This window comes from Cricetulus griseus, chromosome 3 (assembly GCF_003668045.3).
Source record: "Cricetulus griseus strain 17A/GY chromosome 3, alternate assembly CriGri-PICRH-1.0, whole genome shotgun sequence".
In the NCBI taxonomy this organism is placed as follows: Eukaryota; Metazoa; Chordata; class Mammalia; order Rodentia; family Cricetidae; genus Cricetulus; species Cricetulus griseus.
In genome coordinates, this window is record NC_048596.1 from 196,581,713 (window position 1) to 196,602,902 (window position 21,190).

General features: G+C 44.9%; 1 protein-coding gene across 3 annotated transcripts in view; it reads left to right on the forward strand.

Moving 5' to 3' along the window:
• Usp10 (ubiquitin specific peptidase 10) overlaps window positions 1-19,608 on the forward strand; it is a 43,003-nt gene extending 23,395 nt beyond the window's left edge. Inside the window, exons 4-14 of one of the 3 annotated variants that reach the window (XM_027410743.1) lie at window positions 1,719-2,750; window positions 6,494-6,585; window positions 7,127-7,236; window positions 7,882-7,937; window positions 8,146-8,249; window positions 9,971-10,070; window positions 11,482-11,659; window positions 14,527-14,692; window positions 17,398-17,542; window positions 18,214-18,279; window positions 18,601-18,788. In XM_027410743.1, the coding sequence (XP_027266544.1) occupies window positions 1,719-2,750; window positions 6,494-6,585; window positions 7,127-7,236; window positions 7,882-7,937; window positions 8,146-8,249; window positions 9,971-10,070; window positions 11,482-11,659; window positions 14,527-14,692; window positions 17,398-17,542; window positions 18,214-18,279; window positions 18,601-18,788 (2,237 nt within the window). Of the gene's footprint in view, window positions 1-1,718; window positions 2,751-6,493; window positions 6,586-7,126; window positions 7,237-7,881; window positions 7,938-8,145; window positions 8,250-9,970; window positions 10,071-11,481; window positions 11,660-14,526; window positions 14,693-17,397; window positions 17,543-18,213; window positions 18,280-18,600 lie in introns of all 3 variants that reach the window. The other 2 variants (XM_027410742.2, XM_027410741.2) reach the window with 2 other exon arrangements.
• Window positions 19,609-21,190: the final 1,582 nt, after the last annotated feature.

Genomic DNA, 21,190 nt, shown 5'->3' on the forward strand with positions numbered 1-21,190 from the left:
TTTTTTTTAAGAGCCAGGGTATGAATTTCATCTTTAGCATGTCAGACTTGTGATAGGGTGTTAATTAGGTTTACATATTAGCTTGAAAAGATAAGATGGCCTTGTCTACAGTAACATCTCAGAAAGTATAGCTAATAGAAATGTTACCAGTTCTGCAGTGAGCTGCAATGTATCTGACTGGAAAGGGCAGGTTCAGTAATGGCTTAGTACAATTGGCAAAACAAACAGCTCTAGAAGCAAGCTGCTCTTTAATGTGCTAGTGTCCAGCTCCGGTTGTCTGGGTCCTTTAGGGCTTTTTTGTTTCTGCTTTGCATGTAGTGCGTACATGTTTGCACCTGCTATGGTCTGTTCTTTGCCATGTGTTACTTCTTGCTTGTCAGTAGCCTTGTTTCTTGCTCACATCTGCCTTGGTGTTGGGTTGTATTCGATCTCAGCCCACTTATTGTTACTTGGATCCTTTTCTCCATTCTCTGCTCTCTTCCTAAGTCCGGCTTTAATTTTGCTGAAAATGCTTCCAGAGTCTTATTGCCTGCTCTCACAGTTAGTTGTCAGGACCACTTAAAGGCTCTTTTCTCTAAAGCCTGTTAAGTTCTTTTTCCATAGAGCAGTGGTTCTCCACTTGTGGATTATGACCCTTAGGGGTCACATCAGATAAACTGCTTAATAGATATTTATGTTTCAATTCCTAACAGTAGCAAAATTAGTTATGAAGTATCAGTGAAATAATTTTGAGGATGGGGTCACCACAACATGAGGAACTGTATGAAAGGGTCACAACGTTAGCAGGTTGAGAACCACTGCCACAGAGCAGTGATAATGAATCTGCCTCCCTTTAAGACTGCTCAGGAGTAGGTGGCAGGGACCACATTAATTTCTGAATGTCTATCATTGCCTAGTATCCATTTAAAATGCTGTGACCCTTTAGTGAATGCTTGACACAGATGCTTCCTTCTCCTCTGCCTCCCAGCAGGTGACCTCATGTCCCCTATCATGCTTTGCACTTTATCTACTGCCCTTTCTAGGAAGTTGCTGAACTTTGAATCAATGTGTCCTTGCTGTCCATCAAGTTAAATCTTGAAATTCTACTGCTCTCTGCATAGTTTCCATGGAAAGAGAGCACAGTGTTGGGATTAAAGGTGTCACCACACCCTACTGGAACAGTATGTTCATAAACTTTGCACATTCTTGTGCTGACCAGTCAGCTTCCCACCAAGCCACATCTGAATTCCTTTTGCCCTTCTTTTGCATTGTTAATCTTTGGTAACTCACATTGGTCTTGTCAGTAAATGTAATTGTAAACTCATGAGCAGGAACCTTGTCTTCCCTGCTTGGGAAATCTCTAACACCCAATGGAAGGCTATGTACTTGATGGAACTTAAAGGCTTGTGCCACCAATGCCCCGGCGACCTTGGATTCTTAATCCCACTTCTACCACCACGGTACTACAATCACATGCCCCACTAATTTTTTAATTAATTTCTACCCTCTGAAAGTCTTTCTTAGTTACCCAGATAACCACAGGTACAGGGCTTCTATTTTTCATACCCCCAATTTACTTTTTTTTAATGTCATTTTCAGCAGATTTGATAGACATAAAGCCTGTCATACCTGTTTCAGAAAAGGTGTTGCCTCTCAAAAGAGTCTGAATGGCTTTGATACTACATAGCTTGTACCCTGTGTTCAGAATGGATGGACATTGACTGACTGTTTCTTCTCAGCAGGACAAGAACATCAGAAGATTGAATTTGGTGTTGAAGAAGTCATCAAACCAAGTGATAGTTTGCCGAGAACCACTACCTACAGTATTTCAAGCACCTTGAATCCTCAGGCACCTGAGTTTATTCTTGGTTGCACAACTTCCAAAAAGACCTCTGATGGTGTAGAAAAAGATGAGAACTACAGCTCCGTTGACCAGTACCCAGGCTCAGCCCTGGCCCTGGAAAACAGCTCTAACATAGAGGCAGAAGCCTTGGAGAATGATGGTGGTACTGGTGGTCTTGGTCAAAGGGAGCGTAAAAAGAAGAAGAAGCGCCCCCCTGGGTACTACAGTTACCTGAAAGATGGTAGTGATGAGGGGGTTTCCCCAGCTGCCATGGTCAACGGCCATGCCAGTTCAGCAGTCACGAACAGCGTGGGTGTGGAGGATGCTGAGTTCATGGTTGATATGCTTCCTTCAGTTACGCCCAGGACTTGTGACAGCCCTCAGAATCCCATGGATTTCATCAGTGACCCTGTGCCTGACAGTTCTTTCCCTAGAACACTAGGTGGTGATGGCAGGACTGCAGGGCTGCTTGAGGGCTGTCGTGGAACTGACTTTGAGCAACCCTGCCTCCCTGCAGATAGCCTTCTAAGGACAGCTGTGACGCAACCCTACGTTGGCACCAATACTACTGAGAATCTTGCAGTTGCTAATGGAAAAATACTTGAATCCTTGGGCGAGGACACTGCTGCTAATGGGGTAGCGTTGCACACTGAGGAAAACACAGACTTGGACCCTGCAAAGCCTGAGAGCCAGTCACCTCCTGCCGACAATGTGCTCTCTGTGTCTGGGGCCATTCCCATTAGCCAGCCTGCAAAGTCTTGGGCTAGTCTATTTCATGATTCTAAGCCCTCTTCCTCCTCGCCTATGGCATATGTGGAAACTAAGTGTTCCCCCCCTGTCCCATCTCCCCTAGCCTCTGAAAAGCAGGTGGAAGTCAAAGAAGGGCTTGTTCCAGTTTCAGAGGATCCTGTAGCCATAAAGATTGCAGGTACAGTTAAACAGACAGGCCGACTGTAGATGGGATTAGGTTTTAGGGACACATTGTGTAGTGTATTGGTAACCACAGTGGTGATAGCTGACCTGTGTAGTAACAGGAAGTAAAGGACATGTATGCATTAGTATTATCCAGTTGTAAAACAGTATTACATATAAGAAAGATTGAAGGAAAGGGTGTGCCATTCCAAGTGGAAAACCTTTTTTTCTTCTTTTTTCTTTTCTTCTTTCTTTATTTTTTTTTTTAAACAAATTCTTATTAACAAACTCCATTTCCATTTCTTAGTGCTGTAGTGTTGGAATGTGTGACAAATGTGTCGTGGGTTGCAACTAGGGAATACTTAGGTGTGATGGTTCTCAGTTTGTACTCTTTCTATAACAGTATAGAAAAAGGCATTTAAGAAAATAATGCAGCCCTCCTCCCTACCCTTAGTGACTTTCTTTCTGTTGAGGGATAGATTTTATTCAACACTGTAGCACTAAGCTCAAGGTAGGAAGACACAGGAGCTGGATGCTGAGGTGCAGGTCTTGCGGTCCCCAGCACTGGAGACTGCTGCAGTGTGCTGTGCCCTTGGAGTGCTCAGAGTCCCAGTAGACAGTAAGGCGTATCCTTGATGGTCTGGCTTTGAAATACCACAATTGTGGCTGTTGGTGGAAACACACCTGTAATTCCAGCACTCAGGAGGCTGAGGCAGGGGGAGTGGCAGTTTAAAGCCAGCCTGTCTTCAGTAGCAAGATCCTATCTCAAGAGAAGCCAAAACAAAGATGAGAACATTTATTCCCTATGTGAGAATGTTATTCTGAGTCTTATCTTATCTCTTCAAATGAGAAAATTGATAGAATTTTTAATTTATTGTTTTGGGCTTCAAATTATAGCCCAGGCTGGTTTGAACTTGCTTTTTAGGCTAGGCTGTCTTCAAAGTGCCTCTTCTTCCACTTCTGAGTGCTGGGATCACAAGTTGTACTCCTGAACTCCACTGGGATAATTTATCTTTTTTTTTTTAATTTTAAGTTTTATGTATATGGTATGGGTGTTTTGCCTTCGTGTATGTCTAGGCACCACTTGTGTATTTGTGCCAGTGGATGCCAGAAATGTGAATGCTGGGAATCAAATCCAGGTCCTTTGGACTAGTAGCCAGTGCTAATAACTGCTGAGCGATCTCTCCAACCCTTTTTGATGATAGTTTAAAGTCATTTTCTTCTTTCCTTTTTATTTTAATACAAAAAATTGATAAAAGATTTACTCATTTTATGCGTGGGTGCTGGGAATTGAACCCATTCTACTAGACCAGCAAGTACACTTAGCCCCTGAGCCATCTCTCCAGCTCATTTTTCTTTTTCTTTGTAGCACAAAGCTTTTCACAGATTCTAAGGTCATCTTGTTAGTCTCCCAAGTGCAGGGATTCTATCTGCATATCTGTGTGCCCTGCCTGTTTTTCCCTGAATGTATTTGTTTGCAGGACTGGGGAGATGCCTCAGTAGATAAGAACACTTGTTATGCGACCATGAAGATCTGAATTTGAGTCTCCGGCATCCCTGTAAAAAAAAGCCAGATATGGCCCTTGTACTTCTAACTCTCCACCATTCTGGGACTTGTTGGCTAGCAATCTAGTGTATCTAGCAGGTGGATCTCTTTGAATTCTAGGCCAGCCAGGGAAAAAAATCTTTATAAAAGTTCTAATCAGAGGTCTGACAGGTAGAGAGACAGTCATGCTTCCATTTATGCCATTCTAAATGCATATTGCCTTGGATGGGTTTTTTGTTGTTGTTGTTGTTGTTTTGTTTTTTTGAGACGGGGTTTCTATGTATAGCCCTGGTGTCCTGGAACATTTTCTGTAGACTAGGTTGGCCTGAGATCCTCCTGCCTCTGCCTCCCAAGTGGTAGGATTTAAAGGCGTGCATCACCACCACTCTCCAGCCATATGAACTATTTTTAGTTTAAGTAACTAAATCAAAAAAACAAAGGTGTTTGCTGGCTGGAGAGCAATGTTTGCATAGGACTATCAGAAGTGGGAAAAGAAGGTGATGGGGGCTGACTGCTGTGACTCCCTTGTGCATAAAGCCTCAGGAGACTCACAGCACCCTTATAATGCACCTGGTCTTTCTGGGGTTTCAGAGGAGCATATTTTAGATCCCAGCTATGAGGCTTCCAGAGCACAAAGTTGTATTTCATATTTGATCTTTATGCATCAGCTTTCAAGGAATATAAATAACTACAGACAAATAGAAATCTGCCAAGTGCCCACATTAAATCCCATTGGAAGAGAACTTGGTGAGTTGAGGTCTTGAAGTCTGTCCAGCCATGTGGGGTAGGTACTTTTTTCATTCACAATGCTGGACAGCCATTGTAAGCTGAGGTGTGTTCCTGTGTAATGACAATACAGTCTAAGACTATTGTTTTAGTGGCTTAGAAACTTCTACTACTGGTAGTTTAGGTCAGTTTGCTGTTGTACATGGGAGGAGCCAAGATAGCCCAAAGTAAGAGTGAAGAAAGGAAGTGTGACAGTAGCTAGGCATTAATGACTAGGTTAGGTGCTGGAGTGTGGTTAGTCATTGGGGTGTGGCAGGTCCTGGATGGCTTGGCAGCTGTTGGCCTTTTAGAAACAAACCATGTAGGAAACCCCTTAAGGCTTGAGCTGCCATGAAAACTCAGTACTAGCTACTATCCGCTTGCTGGTGGTCTTTGAGAGGTCTGTATTTCTTAAGATATAAAAAGGATATTCAGTGATTTAGTTTGGTGTCAACAGATTACATAAAGCGGCACTCTGCTCAACCTTTTAATGTCTGCTGTTTTACCAAAATGCCAGTTTATTTTATGAGTCATTCCATAAGCATTGTTTTGGATAGTTCTACCAACTTCTATGAGAAAGATGCATCAAGACCATGTTCCCAAAGTTGCCTTGAATGAAGAGAAGTTTCTGGAGAACTTGGTGTTGTAGCCAGTTTCTAGTGTTTGGCTAGCAGTGCTCAACCCGCTCTCTCCACAATTACAGGCTTGTGGATCAGGCTAGAATGAGTGTAGTCCAGTAAAGTAACTGAGGAGGGCCTCAACAGCCTTCTCTCTAACTTTTGGCTGTGGCAGTCACTTGAACGAACAGGTTCCCCATGCATGGCATGGTGCAGAGCAGGAACAGTGGGTGTAGGGGCTGGGATTCAACTGGAATCACTTTTACAGCTGCTCAATTCTATGGATGGTTGTAAGCTAGGCAATGATGGCTATAAGATGGTGATGTGGGTGCTTGGAACCAAACCTTGGTTCTCTGAGAGCAGCAAATGCTCTAGGACACCGAGCCATCTCTCCAGCCCCAAGAGAACAATAGCACAGTCTAGACATGTCTTTTATTATATCTGACTGTAAAGAGCACCTGAGGATTGTGCCAGAGAGGAAAGGTTTGAGACACTCAAACTTTGCTTTGTATTTGTGTCTGTGTGCTTGCAGTAATTGAACAGGCCACTAAGTGGTGCTAAGAGCTAAGCTTACTCCCTTGGAAGGACAGTGTAGAGAAACCAACCTGAGCATGTGGTTTCCCAGTAAATGTCCAAAAGGAGCCATTTATAGTTGGCTTCAGGTTGGATGTGTTCTCATGTCTACAGAGCTCCACAGAGGTCATTGTGGCTTTCTAAGGACACATGTTCTCCTGAAGAGATCTCTTAGCACTTCAGAAATGCCTTTGCATGGATTCTGATGCTGCTGGTGGAAAGTTGTTAATGTCTTCATTTGCTTCTTCACTCTTGCAGAGTTGCTGGAGACTGTAACCCTAATACATAAACCAGTGTCATTGCAACCTCGCGGGCTGATCAATAAAGGAAACTGGTGCTACATTAATGCCGTATCCTTCCTGGATGCCATCCCCAGGCCTAGCCACCGTGGTGCTCTTCTTTCTGGTGCATTTGACTTAGTGAAACTTCCACAGGACAGCTGGCCTGGACCCTGAACAAAGAGATGGGGCCATCACTTGGTCTGCTTCTGCCTACATCATATTCTTTTTGTTTTTTTGCTTTGTTTTTTGTTTTTTTTTTTTTGTTTTGTTTTGTTTTGTTTTTTTTCGAGACGGGGTTTCTCTGGCTTTTGAGGCTGTCCTGGAACTAGCTCTTGTAGACCAGGCTGGTCACAGAAATCCGCCTGCCTCTACCTCCCGAGTGCTGGGATTAAAGGCGTGCGCCACCACCGCCCAGCTTACATCACATTCTTTAGTTCTACTTTTCCACCCTCTGTAAGAGGTTGGTCTGTTGACCTGTGAAGGACAGAATCAGGCATGTTTGTTCTCATTGGAGTGATTGTAGATAGTAGGACAGAATCATTTTTATATGCATTTAGAAAGTTTGCTGTGTCTGTTTATTTCCTTTACACTTCCTTACTGCGACATTTAGACCCTGCAGGCATTGGTGGCTTGCCCTCCGATGTATCACCTGATGAAGTTCATTCCTCTGTACTCAAAAGTACAAAGGCCTTGCACGTCAACGCCCATGATAGATAGCTTGTAAGTAAATTGCTCATACATGTGCCAGTGGTTGGAGGGCTTTCCCGTGGTGATGGGAACACTTTGGCAAAGGAGGGGCTCCCTAACTGAGTTCAGTCCTCCACTCTTGATTTTCTACAGATAAGTGCTGGGTATTCTCCTGCCCCCTTTTAATTGATGTGTATGAGTGTTTTACCTGCATGTATAAGTATACCACATGTGTACATTGCCCATGGGGGTGAAAAGAGGACTTTGAATTCTCTGGAACTGGAGTTACAGCCAGTTGTGAGCTGCCACATGGGTGCTGAGAACTGAACCTGGGTTCCCTGCAAGAGCAGCAAGTGCTCTGGACTGCCCAGCCGCCTTTTCAGCCTCTGGAATTCTCTTTTAAAGGAACTTACTATTGGGATTTTATACGGAAGTTAACCTGAAGTATAACTGAACATTGTGTTTCTCTGCCCTTCAAATTCAGTAGAAAATCTTGTATTGTTTGCCAGCTTAAAATACCATTTAAAAAATGCTCCCAAAATATTTATAGATTCAATGTAAGAACCCATTGGGTACTGTCACATCAATTGACATGCCTGCACAGCTGCTTGTTAATGTGCTGTTTTGCCAAGGCCTTCTCATAATGTGTTCTGCTTCACTTTCCTTTTCTCTGTTTAGTGTTCGGCTAATGAACGAGTTTACTAATATGCCAGTACCTCCCAAACCCCGCCAAGGTGAGTGAGTGCTGTGATACCTTGCATTGGAGCCAGGGAACAAGCATTTGGTAAATATCTTGTTGAGAAGAATATGTTTTTTTAAATCTAGGTATTTGCCCTGTGCCAGTCTCAGCTTCCTGCCTGAGTGGTGGTGGAAATTTGGGTGACTGTGCTTTTGTCCTTTATGCTGTAGTTTTAGTAACCAGAGTGTCTGTTTCTCTTGCAGCCCTCGGGGATAAAATTGTGAGGGATATCCGCCCAGGAGCTGCCTTTGAACCCACATACATTTACAGACTCCTGACAGTTATCAAGTCGAGCCTGTCTGAAAAGGTCTGAGGTGCTCTCTGGTAGCTGGGAGGGGGCACATTCCTGTAGTGGAGGCTGAGGCAAGAGGACCTTTGTGAATTCAAGCACAGCCTGTGCTACAGAGCAAGTTGCAGATGAGCCTGAACCACTGTCAGTGGTTGTTGCTCCTGTTTGTGTGTGTCACATGTCCTGTGCTGTAACTTGTAAACCTGCGCTGAGGTTTATAGTGGAGTCACTTAATGAGTGTGTCAGTCATCCACATTTAAGGGCACAAGGACTGAGTCTCACTTGCTCTGCCAGCCTTTTGAATCCAAGCTGTTAATGTCCAGAGCCTGACTTTTGAGTTTGTCCCTTCCTTATTGCTGCCCTGTACTTGGGTAGAGTAGAAATTCCTGGTGTTGGAGTGCCCAGCCTCCCTCTTATTCATGCTCAGGCTATAGCAGCTATTCCATCAACTTGGTTCTTGCTTTTTCCTAAATATTGCATATTGTGTTACTACAGGCAAGTGAGCAACGGAGCCAGGAAGCCTTACAGATGGCCCTGAGAGCTGTTGAGAATGATTGAGACATTTGTCTTAAGTAGTCAGCTTAGACATTTAAATGAAGTAGTATAGAAGCTACATTGCTTTAAATAGTGAGTTTCCAGGTGTACAGAAGAGACTCCAGCTGCACAAATTTTAATGTCTGTGATACAGCTTTTCTTGTTGACTTGGACTTACATTCCCTTTACTTGGGATTCAGGTGTTAGGGATGCCCTACCAAGGGTGGGGATTAGAAGCAGCCTAGGCAACAGAAAGGGAAGTGCTGGGATTAAAGGCATGAGACACCATCCACCACATCTCCCCCTCCCCCCAAAACCTCTCTTAAGTTATATTCCAAAGTGATGCTTATGAAGAAAGCACTTTGGGAGTTACATTGGAGTTGAATGGAGCTAGCACTGTAAGACCAAACCTGAAGCTTGATTTCCTAGCAGGAGCTGGGGAAACTGGTGTTATGGCCATAGTACTGCAGTAGACAGAGAGAAACCTCAGTCACCCCCATTTGTGCCACCCCTAATTCCCAGCCACGATGTGCTCATGGATTCCTCTAATATTGAATGGTGGCCCATGTGGTTGTTAGAGACTCTGAGGAAACACCTCAAGAACTGTCAGGCTCAGAAAATTCCAAATACCTTGGAGGAAATAGCACTTTGCTTGTATAGGGTGTGGTCAGAACTTAAATGTCTGTCAACAGTGATTATTTTTCACTACCTTTATTTAGTATATTGATGAGACAGGCTTTCTCTGTGTATAGCCCTGGCTGACCTGGAATTCACTCTCTAAACCTGACTGACCTTGAACTTGGAGATCACTTTCTTCTGCCTCTTAACTGCTGAGGTTAAATGTGTGCACCACCAAGCCTGGCTATTATTTTATTTTATTTTATTTTATTTTTTGTTTTGTTCTTAGAGACAGGGTTTCTCTGTGGCTTTGGAGGCTGTCCTGGAACTAGCTCTTGTAGACCAGGCTGGTCCCTCTGCCTGTGCTGGGATTAAAGGCATGCGCCACCAATGCCTGGCTATTTTTTTAACACTATAAAGTAATATGTATGTCTGGAAATTGAGTTACAAAACAAAACAGCTCTTGGGATTTGCACATGCACCAGTCTGGAAGGTATCATCAGAAGTAGCTCCATCAAGGTGCTGTGAGTCTTGTAGGTCTCACTGCAGTCAGTGAGAATTAATGTGACCTTGTCTGACCTCCTCAGGGCCGACAGGAAGACGCTGAGGAATACCTAGGCTTCATTCTGAATGGACTTCATGAGGAAATGCTGAGCCTGAAGAAGCTCCTCTCCCCCACTCACGAAAGTAGGTTCTTGAGTGAGAATGCCTGAGATCTGTTATAAAGGAAGATTGCATGTCCATGTTCTCTCTCACACACACCAGTGGTGAGAACAGTGTTATAACACTGTCAGAACAGTGGTTCTTTTTCATTACTTTTATTTAGTATAGCAATGAGAAAGTTAGGTTTGGATAACTGGATTTTATCCAGCTCCATGCTGTTTTGCTTTAATTCTTACTCCAAAGAGATTGAGGCCTTAGTTACTGTTCTTTTGCTATGTAAAACATGGTCCCAGAGCAGTGGAACTAAAGGGTTTACTTTGGCTTCCAGTTCTAGAGGGGTAGAGTCCATCGCAGTGGAAAGGCATAATGGCAAGCTAGATGACACTCCATCTACACACAGGGAGCAAAACATAGAGCAAGACTAGACCTCAAAGCCTAGCGCTTGTAATGTACTTCTATAGAAAGGCTCTACTGCCTAAAGGTTCCAATTCTTTCCAAACAGTGTCACCCGCCAAAAACTAAGTGTTCAGCTCTGTAAGCCTGCAGGTACCTTACCCATTCACATGACACCTGAAGTGCAGAGAAGCAGAACAAGGAGCTGCAGGACCTTGGCGCCTGCCTTTCTCCTTAATGATGGGAAGTTGGAGGAAATAGTTGCCGCTAGGTGCTAAAAGCAACCTCTGAGGAAGAAGCCCCATGCTAAATTGCCATAGCTGCTGTAATTGCACGATTAAAGGGGGTTTTCAAATTTCTTCAGTTTTCCAAAGAATGCCTCTTTTTTGTTGTTGTTATCTCCCCCACCCCATATCTCTCCCTCTCTATCCCCCCCCACTTCAGTTCTGGCTGATCTGGAACTCTGTTGACTAGGCTGGCCTCTATCTCCCAAGTGCTGGTATTAAAGGCATATGCCACTACTGCTAGTCTTTAAAGTAGTTGGCACACCTGCTTTTTTGCTGCTGTTTGGTTCGTGTGTGTGTGGGTGTGTGTGTGGGTGTAGGTGTAGGGGTGGTTGTGGGTTTGTGCATGTGCGATTGCACACTAGAATTCTATGGCAATGTGGAGGTCAGGATAATTTGTAGGAGTTAGTTGTCTTCATCAAGTGGTACCAGGAACTAGGGCATGTGATTTCACCTGATGAGCCCCCTTTCACCTGACCCTAACAAATTTTATTCCAGTGGTTCTTAACTTGTAGGTTTGACCTACCTTTTCACAGGGTTTGCCTAAGACCATCAGAAAACATATTTACATTACAATTCATAATAGTGGCATTACAGTTATGAATTAACAAATTGTTTTATGGTTGGAGGGTCCCACAATTCAAGGAACTGTATTAAAGGATGGCAGTATTAGGACGGTTGAGAACCACTTTTTTAGACTGTTCTTGAAGAATCTGTTTGCTTGGATTTTTGTTCTAAGCAGACCCTTTCCTTTTCAGAACTTACTGTTTCCAATGGGCCCAGAAGCCACTTGATTGAAGATGAAGAGCAGGAAGACACAGGCGAAGGGAGTGAGGACGAGTGGGAGCAAGTGGGGCCCAGGAATAAGACGTCCGTCACCCGGCAGGCTGATTTCGTTCAAACACCTATCACCGGCATTTTCGGGGGACATATCAGGTTTATGCTTTTCCATGTTATCAGAAGGGGGTTGTGAGGTGTCTGGAAGCTTCCTGCCATCTGCTTTGCCTGCTTTTCAATTGCTCTTCCTAACACCCTGCTACCGGGGCTCTGTGCCTCAGTGTGCCCTAGTGCTCCTGTGAGCTCTCCCATCTCTCACCATTGTTGACAGTCAGAAAGTCATCTGACTTTTTTGTTTTGGTGAAAGAAACTCATTTCTGAGTGGAGGCATTGTATTGGCTATATTTTAAGAAATGTATTGCTTATGTTTAAAGCCTATAGCATGATGTTGTGGAGTGGTGGCCTCAGAGAACTAACTGGTCAGCACATCCCACTACCTTCCTTAGTTCCCCTCCCCTTTTGGATAAGAATAGCCATGTTCTGCTTATTTAGTGTAAGTCCATGACACGAACTGTTAGGCCTATACTTATCTGTTACTGCAGGTCTGATGCTTTGTGTCTTCTGATCTTTATCTCTTCCTGTTTTATTCCACCACTTTGCCATGGTGATGGGTCTTTGTGATTAACTTTCCTTTTTATTCCTTAAGGTTTTTCCCTTAAGGTTTTCCTTCTGTGACCAGCTCAGTTATTTAGTATGTTTTCCAAATCCATCCATCATGTTCTAGCAAATGTCATGGTCTCCTTTTCCAAGGCTGAGTAATACTCCTTTGAGTGTAGCCACCATGGTGGTGTTACCCATTTGCTTTTGGATGGACACAGGTAGTTTATCTTTGAACGAATTATGAATGGACTAGATGCATTTAGATACCAGAACCTCTGAGCTAGAAAGTGAAGTGAGTAGAGTGAGACATTGGCACATAGGATACGACCCAGATCTATACCAGTCTTTCAATCAGTGTTTGGCATCTCCTGGGTGCTGTATTTAAATGACAGCTCGCTTCTCAGGCATCCAGAGCGAACTCTGTCTGCTCAGCAACAGATTGAGCAGCTTTAAACAGGATGGCTTCTCTCCCTGCCTCAGAAGTTTCTTTCTCCTTCTGTGTTTCCCATGAAGAGGGTTTAGGTACCAGTTGAGCTGCCCTGTAACATTGCACAGGCCCCCTTCTCCTCTGGGGTTCTGGAGTCTTTGTGGAACCATACTATCAGGTGTGGTCTGGAGATTGCCAGGCCATACCCATTATCACTGTGACATGTTTTAGCAGACACGTCCCAACCCTGAGATGAGCCATGGTGGCAGGGGTAGCAAAAGGCCAAATTGGTGAGCAATACTAAAAAAGATTGCTGCAGCTTTAGAATTAGGACTGTTGAGCATGCTTCAGAGGGCGATGAGCAGATAGTGAGAACACATCCTTTGCACTAGGGCCAATAAGAACTGTAGGGCCACAGCCAGCACAGCAGATCCCAGATGTACCTAAGAGTAGCAGTGGGGAAAATCAGGCTCCCATTGAAGAGATTGCTGTCATAGCTGCTCTCCCCAGCCTCGGTAGGGTCCCTGGCCTCCATGGGTGGGAGGAAGTCTTTATGTTGAAGTTCACCTTTTCTATAAAAACAGTAAAACAGATAAGGAATTGTTGTTACTGATTATTACTTTAGTCAGGGTCTTATGTATGCTGGCCTGGACTTGAACTCACTGTGTAGGTGTAGCCCCGGCCAAGGATGACTGAGTTGCTCATTCTTGCTCTTCCTAAATCCCTACCAAGTGCTGGGATTACAGGGATGTGCAGTCTAACCTGGCTTAGGGAGCTCTGAGGATAAAACCCAGGGAATCTTATATACCAGCAAGGCCCTTCCATCCCTTGCCACATCCCTAGGCCTAGACAAGGAAACTCTGTTTTTGTTGTCCTCTGAAGGTAGGTGCCCATGTTGGTCTCAGACTCATGGCAGTCCTCCTACTTGCAAGTGCCTGGCTGGTAAGGATTTCTGTTGACCTGGGAACTGCCTTTAAGACAGAATAATCTTTATACTGACTGAGAGACTCATTCTTAGGCTTATGGGTTCCTGAAAGAAAACACTTCTTTGTCCTTCTCTGATAAATGCAGGACTTTGGAGTCAAGAGGGTCTTGATTTTTTGCACTTTCTTTTGGTTTTTCCAAGACAGGGTTTCTCTTTGTGGCCTTAGCTGTCCTGGCCTTGAACTCAAATGCTCCTGCCTATGCCTCCCAAGGTGTGCACACCGCTGTCCAGCTTTACTTTGATTGTTTTTAAAGGAGTACCAGTCATTGCCTTCACACTCAGGAATAAAATTGGAGGATTAGGCCTCCACAGAATTGCTTTCCGCTGGTTCTCATGGTGTCTGCCCCAACTTTACTCTGCTCGTAGACTAGGACACCAGGATGCACAAACAAGATTCTTTGTTGAATATCAGAATGTTTCCTGGATGAGGTTACAGTTATTACTCTGAAGAACTTCCAAAAAAAAAAAAAAAAACAAAAAAAAAACCGAAACATGGTTTAGTTGGTGTCCTACCCACAAGGCTGGTTGCCTTTCTTCCTGGATTGCTAACAGGATTTTTATTATCCTCATCGTGTTCCCCTTCCTTCTCATGTTGTTTTTTATAGAACAAAAGCAGCATTAAAAGACCTGTTTCGGTGGGAATTTCCTCTATTTCATTAGAACAGGCTGTTGTGCTTTTTTAAAACCCTTTGGGTGGTCACATTTGTTAACTGGTGCCACACAGTATTCAGGTTTGCAAGATAAGAATATGGAAACTGAAACATCCGAGTAGAGCTAGTAGCAGAAGGTGGTAATCATTAGAGTTATTTTTAAATTCAGTGTGTTTTTTACTTTTCTGCTCTCTGGTCTTCAGGAAGTGATATTGAATAAACTTACTTTGAATGTTTATCCCTTTTCTGTTGGTTAATCTTAAGAGTGGCCTCTTAACATCTTGTTTTTAATTCCAATTCTTAGATCTGTGGTTTACCAGCAGAGTTCCAAAGAATCTGCCACTTTGCAGCCGTTTTTCACGTTGCAGTTGGATATTCAGTCTGACAAGATACGCACAGTCCAGGATGCATTGGAAAGCTTGGTGGCAAGAGAGTCTGTCCAAGGTTACACCACCAAAACCAAACAGGAGGTATGTTCACAGCTGGCCAGGAACCTGTGTGGAGGTCCTCTAGATGCTTGAACAGAACAGAATTAGGGATGTGGGAAGCTGTTTCTCACACCAGTTAGTAACTTACTGAGAAGTCTGAAGTTCAGGATGGAGTGGGAGAAGCAGATTATCCTACTGTTGCTTCACCTTTACTCTTGTGGCCTGAGGAAACATCTCCTTTCTGTCCTTGTCCCTGCTCTGCATTTCATTTTCTGGCAGTCTGTCTCATCCTGGTATTCTGAAGTCAGCCTACCTCCAGCAGAGGCTGAGTTGGGGTGCAAAGAGGGTTCTGGGTACATCTGAGTTGTATTTTATCATAGGTCACCAGGGACACACTGACAATTAAACTGTTCAGATGCATGCTGCTCCTTGATGTGATTAGACAAGTCTTTCCATCCTCAACAGTGATTGGGGTTGTACCTTGGTCAAGAAAGGTACTGTTATCTGGCTCTTGGTGTACCTGTTGTTTTGGTCTGCATTGGATCCCATCTTCTCTATCATGTCTTTTGTAGTCTGAGTCATTGAGGTCACAAGGCTGTTTGGCTAGTTAGGGTGGTATTTTTCTGTGGCCCTATAGAAATGTCCTCTTATGACTTGTGCACTGAGTAGGGTGAAGAGAACTTCAACCGCCTCTGAGGCCTCCTGCTCTAGTCAGCCAAGCCACACTCTGGGGATCTGCAGAAGAAAGGTCTAGGACTCCACAATGTTGTCTGACTTGTTTCTGGTGGATGGTTTTGTTTAAAATTTTTAAATACCAAGAACCAGAGAAGGAAACCTGGTCTTTGCCTGAGTAAGAAGTGCCTGGCTGATGATCTTCATGCCGAAGAGGGCAGTAGAGACATCATGTTGGGGAAGCTGGTGGTTAAGTTGTGTCTGGCTGTGCCAGCTCCGCTCAGTCTATATAGAGGCTGTGACTCTGCTAAGCCAGCCGCATGGTCCTGTGTCCTGTTGGGAGGCCTACCAGAAAAAGATCCCTTTGTGGTCTTTCTTTTTCATTTCCAGCATTCAGGAGGCAGAGGCGGGCAGGTGAGTTTTGAGTCTGGTCTACAGACTGGGTTGCAAGACAGCCAAGGCTACACAGCAAAACCCTGTCTCGAAACAAAACAAGCTTCGGCTTCTCTCATTAGTTCTTTTAATTTAACCTGTTTCTATTCGTCTACCTTTTGCATTGGGACTTTTTACCTTCCTTTCATTCATAGGTATATGCTTGGCATATCCCTGGCAGCTTTTTCTTTCTTCCTTCCACCCCCCAGCCTAAATTCCTCTCCCTGCCCAGAAATGTCCCGCCTATACCTCCTCCCTTGCTATTTGCCAATCAACTTTTTCCTAGACCAGTCAGTTGCCTTAGGCAGTTAAGGTAAAACCAGCAATGCATCTTTGCATAGTTAAACAAATATTCCACAACACCTGGCAGTGAGAATGGGGTGTCTCTGACTCTTGTGTGCTTTTGGGACCTTTTTCTCCTGCTTGGTTGTTTCACCCAGCCTTGATACGGGTGTGCGCCTGGTCTTATTTTATCTTGTACTGTGTTTGGTTGATGTCCCTGGGAGGCCTGCTCTTTTTGGGGGGAGACATGGTTGGGAGTGGATGGGAGCGGGGGAGTAGAAGGAGGTGCAGCTGTGGTCAGGATGTGTTATATGAGAGAATTTTTTTTTTTTTAATTTTTTCGTTAGAAAAAAAATTTTATTGTTTGTTTGTTTGGCTTCGGTTTCTGAGACAGGATTTCTCTGTAGCTCTGGTTGCCCTGGAACTAATTGGGTAGACCTGACTGGCCTTAAACTCAGATTCACCTGCCTCTGCCTCCTGAATGCTAGGATTAAAGGAGGGCACCACCACCACCTGGACAATGGGCTGGAGGTTAAAAGGTGAAAACATGGCATCAAGTACCTGGAATGAATCTGAAATTTAACATCTGTAGGTTAAACTGTTGGTTTGTGCCCCTCTCAGCTTTCTACCCCTTTGTTAGCTCACAGGTCGGTGTGAGGTGTTTGCTAGGTTTCTCACCTGGGGAGAGACAAGCAGACATCTGGGAGGCCCAGCTTCCTTCCCCCAGCTCCTGCCAGATCAGCCTCTGGTGGGCTGCTGGTATTGCTGTTTTTCGGATTATTACTTCACATTCTTGCTGTGTTTAAGTAACTAGTGGAGGTTCAAGGAAAGGAATGACCAGCTGAAGATAGATTTAATGGAGAAAATATAAAGCCCGACACCAGGCAAAGAGGCTGGGAACAGTACTAGGTGGGCAAAGCAGTGCTGCATCCATGAGGACACATTGTTTGGTCAGCAGGGCATGATGTGCTCACATGGGAATAACTCAGTGCATTAAGTTTAAGTGAAAAGATTCAGGAGACCTGTGAAAGCATGATGGCATGATGACAGAACCAGCCAGACAGTGACAGGGACAGATGGCTTTAGGGTTACTCAGTGTTTGTCTGAAGAAAGATACTAGATAGATTTGTGAATGAGTGAAAAGACAGGCTAGTGCCTCCCAGTTCCAGCCTCTCCTCAGCTTGCTTGTGTTCTCAGCTGATTGGTCTTCACTTGGAGGCCACAGATGGGCTTCAAACTTGAGGATCCTTTGCAGGTGTGTCTGTACGGGTGTGGGTGTGGCTGGGAAGCAGCTGTGAAACCCCATAGAGGGTGCTGCTGCAGCCGGGCAGACCTGTGAACCCTGGCATATTGTGTTGCAGGTTGAAGTCAGTCGCAGAGTGACTCTGGAGAAGCTCCCTCCTGTCCTCGTGTTGCACCTGAAGCGCTTTGTCTATGAGAAGACGGGTGGGTGTCAGAAGCTAGTCAAGAACATTGATTATCCTGTGGACTTGGAGATCAGCAGAGGTAATGCCAAGCCCTGTGCTTGCTGCAGTGACCCTGAAGGTCCACTCAGTGTGACACCAAGTCAGGACTCTTTGCTTTAAGTTTATTTGCATTTGTGGAACTTATACAAACATTTTCATTAGTGGTTTTCTTATTTTTTAATTTGATTTATATTTTGCCTACATGTATCATTATGCACCACGAGCATGCCTGGTACAGGTGGAGGCCAGAAGAGGGTATTGGATCCCCTGGGGTTGGAGTTACAGATAGCTATCAGCTGCCATGTGGGTGCTGGGAATCAAACCCAGGCACAAACTTCATAGTTGTGCCAAAGCCTGACTAGGAATATTGCAAGCCCAGGCAGTCTACAGAATGCATGGGTCTGGGGAGCAGGACAGTGGAGTCTTCCTCCTAATCTTGGAGAGAAGTCCTCTCAAGTAGAGAGTACTCTGTCCCCAGGACTGCATATCTGGATTCCTGTTTCCTGGTCCACGAACTGGGTGTGCAGTTACCCCTGCCCCTTGGCTGTCAATGGCACCTTCAGGTACAGTCCTGACACAGCTCTGGGCCAGGACCTGTCCATCCCTGCTCTGATCCTTGAAGTGGGGTGGGTGTTGTTAGGTAGAGCTGTCACCAGTCAGTGCTGCTGTTCTGTGGAGATTTTGTTGAACTGTTGCTGTTTTGTTTTTCAGAACTTCTTTCTCCAGGAGTCAAAAATAAGAATTTTAAATGCCACAGAACCTATAGGCTGTTTGCAGGTGAGTATGCTTGCCCACTGCTAACTCATAAACACAGCAAGCAGAGAGCCTGTATGGTCCCTAGGCAACATTCTGCTGGAGTGCACTATCATAGAGACAGGAGCCTGGGAGAGCTTGGGTGTCTAGAAAGCAGTGGGGTCTGACATGAGGGAGGGCTCTCAAAATGTATGAGTGTCTCCCTGAGTCAGTGGCCTGTGGGCTCCAGTGGAGCCCTCCCTCCCTCCCCCCCCCCCTTTTTTTTTGGAGGGATTAGGTTGTGATCTGTGTCAGTCGGGGTGAGGGACTTTTCTCACGGGTTGCCTGCCTTGTGTTGTCTTCCAGTGGTGTACCATCATGGCAACAGTGCCACGGGCGGCCACTATACTACGGATGTCTTCCAGATTGGGCTTAATGGCTGGCTGCGAATTGATGACCAAACGGTCAAAGTTATTAACCAGTACCAGGTGGTGAAGCCAACTGCTGACCGCACAGCCTACCTCCTGTATTACCGCCGTGTGGACCTGCTGTAGCCGTGTCCGTGTGCCTGTGTGTGTGCCTGACGCTGCTTCCTACAATTCCCAACTTACTAACTTCCCACCACTCTAGTGGCTCTTTAGAGAGAAACTCTTCCTCTGTGACAGTGGGCTTGAATGAAAGGAGATGTCTTGGGGGGGGGGGGGTCTGCACAGCGCAGCTCATGCTGACTCTAAACTTTCAGAGACAGTCGCTTGGTTGAGGAAATACACAAGACACAGCGCTTCTGAAGAACTGCTGGCTCCTTAATGGAGGAGGTGGCTTGTACTGTGTCCCAGTCTGATTGCATAGTGGAATAAGTCCCGCACCAGCAGCTCTTGTAAATTTGTGAAAATGAATTTTATCTATCCTTAAAAAATAATTTTTTTAATTCATCACACTTTCCTCCCTTACCCTTTAGTTTTTGATAAACGATAAAAATGAGCCAGTTATCAGAGATGAGAGAGTTCTTACTTCAAAAGGATATAAATACACAAAACATGTCGCTGGTTCCTAGACGGAAACACATTTTAACAATTGTGAGATAATAACTGCTGACGTATACACTGCAGGTCAGACATTTGGGGTGCAGACGTCAGGCTATAGAGGTGGGTGATTGTAACTTTATTACCATGGAAAGATTTCAAATCGCATTCATGCTCTGTGTACACATCAAGAAAAGTGGGCAAAATAATGAAGATTGACATTTCCCAATGTCTGCTGTGTAAACTCCTGTCCGCGCCCTTCTGATGCCGTGTCCCTAATTGTACACAGTGTAGTGATTCCTAGGAGTATAAAGTTGTCACCCGTCAATAAAGATCACAAAGTTGGTTTAAAGCTGTGTGTGTTTCTTGATTTGGAGACACTTGATTTTTTTGAGACAGGGTTCCTCTGTGTGGCTCTGGCTGTCCTGGCTGTCTCTATTGGCCTTGACTTCACAGAGCCTGCCTCTACTCCCATGGTGCTGGGATTAAAGTCACTGCCTGGTGATTGAGACACCTTTTCCAGAAGAGCCCTCAATCCTACAAGCCTATGATTCAGCCTCTGAATTCAGCTGCCACACTGGCTGTGGTGGGCTAATGCAGCTGCTGATTAGCTTGAGAGGACCTGACTTTTCACTTTTGCTCCCTCTGATCCTGTGGGTCATGTCAAGGCCAAGTTTTTCTTTTGAATGTTTCTGATGCTACCCTCAGCTCCTGGTGGAAATGGAGAAGAGGTTGCTAGCAATGGGAAGTCCGCTGAATTTTTGGTCCTGTGGGCTGGACTCTACAGGGCAGGGCTTGCAGTGGGGTGGAACCTTTTTTTCTCAAGCTCCTTTTGTGAAATGGCAGTGTTTCCATCATTAACTGCCTGCCTAAGTCCTATTCTACTTCCCGTTAAGACATAGAACCATGGCTCCTTTGCATTGTGGAAACAAGTCAACAACCAGAGGGATGCCAGAGTTTGTTCTCTGTGTGATGTGTTTGGAGTGATTGTGTCCTCTGTTGTACTCATGACGAATCTAGCCAGAGCACATACTTCTTACACATCTGGGGCTTGCTCTGTCTCGGAGTGTCTAGAAAACATTAAGAGGCTCATGGATGCAGTCACTGGTACCCTAGTAGACTCACAAACATAAGTGTTCTGTGTGTATATAGGAGACATTTTCCCCTCCAGTATCATTTTGCTTGTGTTCTGTCCCAGTTAGTGTCTTTAGCACAAAAGTTAGAAATGACTGAAATGTTGGGACCATCTGAAGATCAAGTCCAGTGGGGTACTTGGTATCTTGGTCAGCTAATGACATGTGTTCTCCCTTCTCAGGGGACTGTCTCTTGTGTGGTGCACTCCCTTCTATGTGGCCAGTGCTGTTTGTTGGGAAGAATGCTGGCATGTGCTTTATTTAACCCATTCCCGATTGGGCTGCTGTAACAAATAAGGCTGTTTAGACAACATCTTTAGGCCGAGTCCAATGTGGAGGGGCAGATCCTTTGTCTAAGGATCGGTTTCCAGGCTTGCAGACACTTCTGTCATCTTCCTGAGGCAATGTGAACTCTAGCTTTTTCTTACAAGGCCATGTATTCCTTCTGGATTCTCCGCCTCTGGACCCCACGTAACCCTTCTGGCATGTTAGTATCGAAGAGAGGTGAACATGTGTTACCTGTGTGCATTCATGTGTATCACCTCCATGCCGGGCACTTTGGTGTACTGTACTTCAGAAGATTCTCTGGAACTGGTATTGCGGATATGAGCCACCATGTGGATGCCAGGAGCTGAACCTAGGGCCTCTCCATGAACAGCAAGCCCTTCACTGAGTCATCTCTCCAGCCACAAGATTGTGTTTTGTTTTTCAGTTTTGTATTGTCCAAGCTGAGTCAATACACAACTAGGTGCAGATGGGTAAGTAGAGTTAAGGCAGATGAGGCACACAGTCAGGAATGAA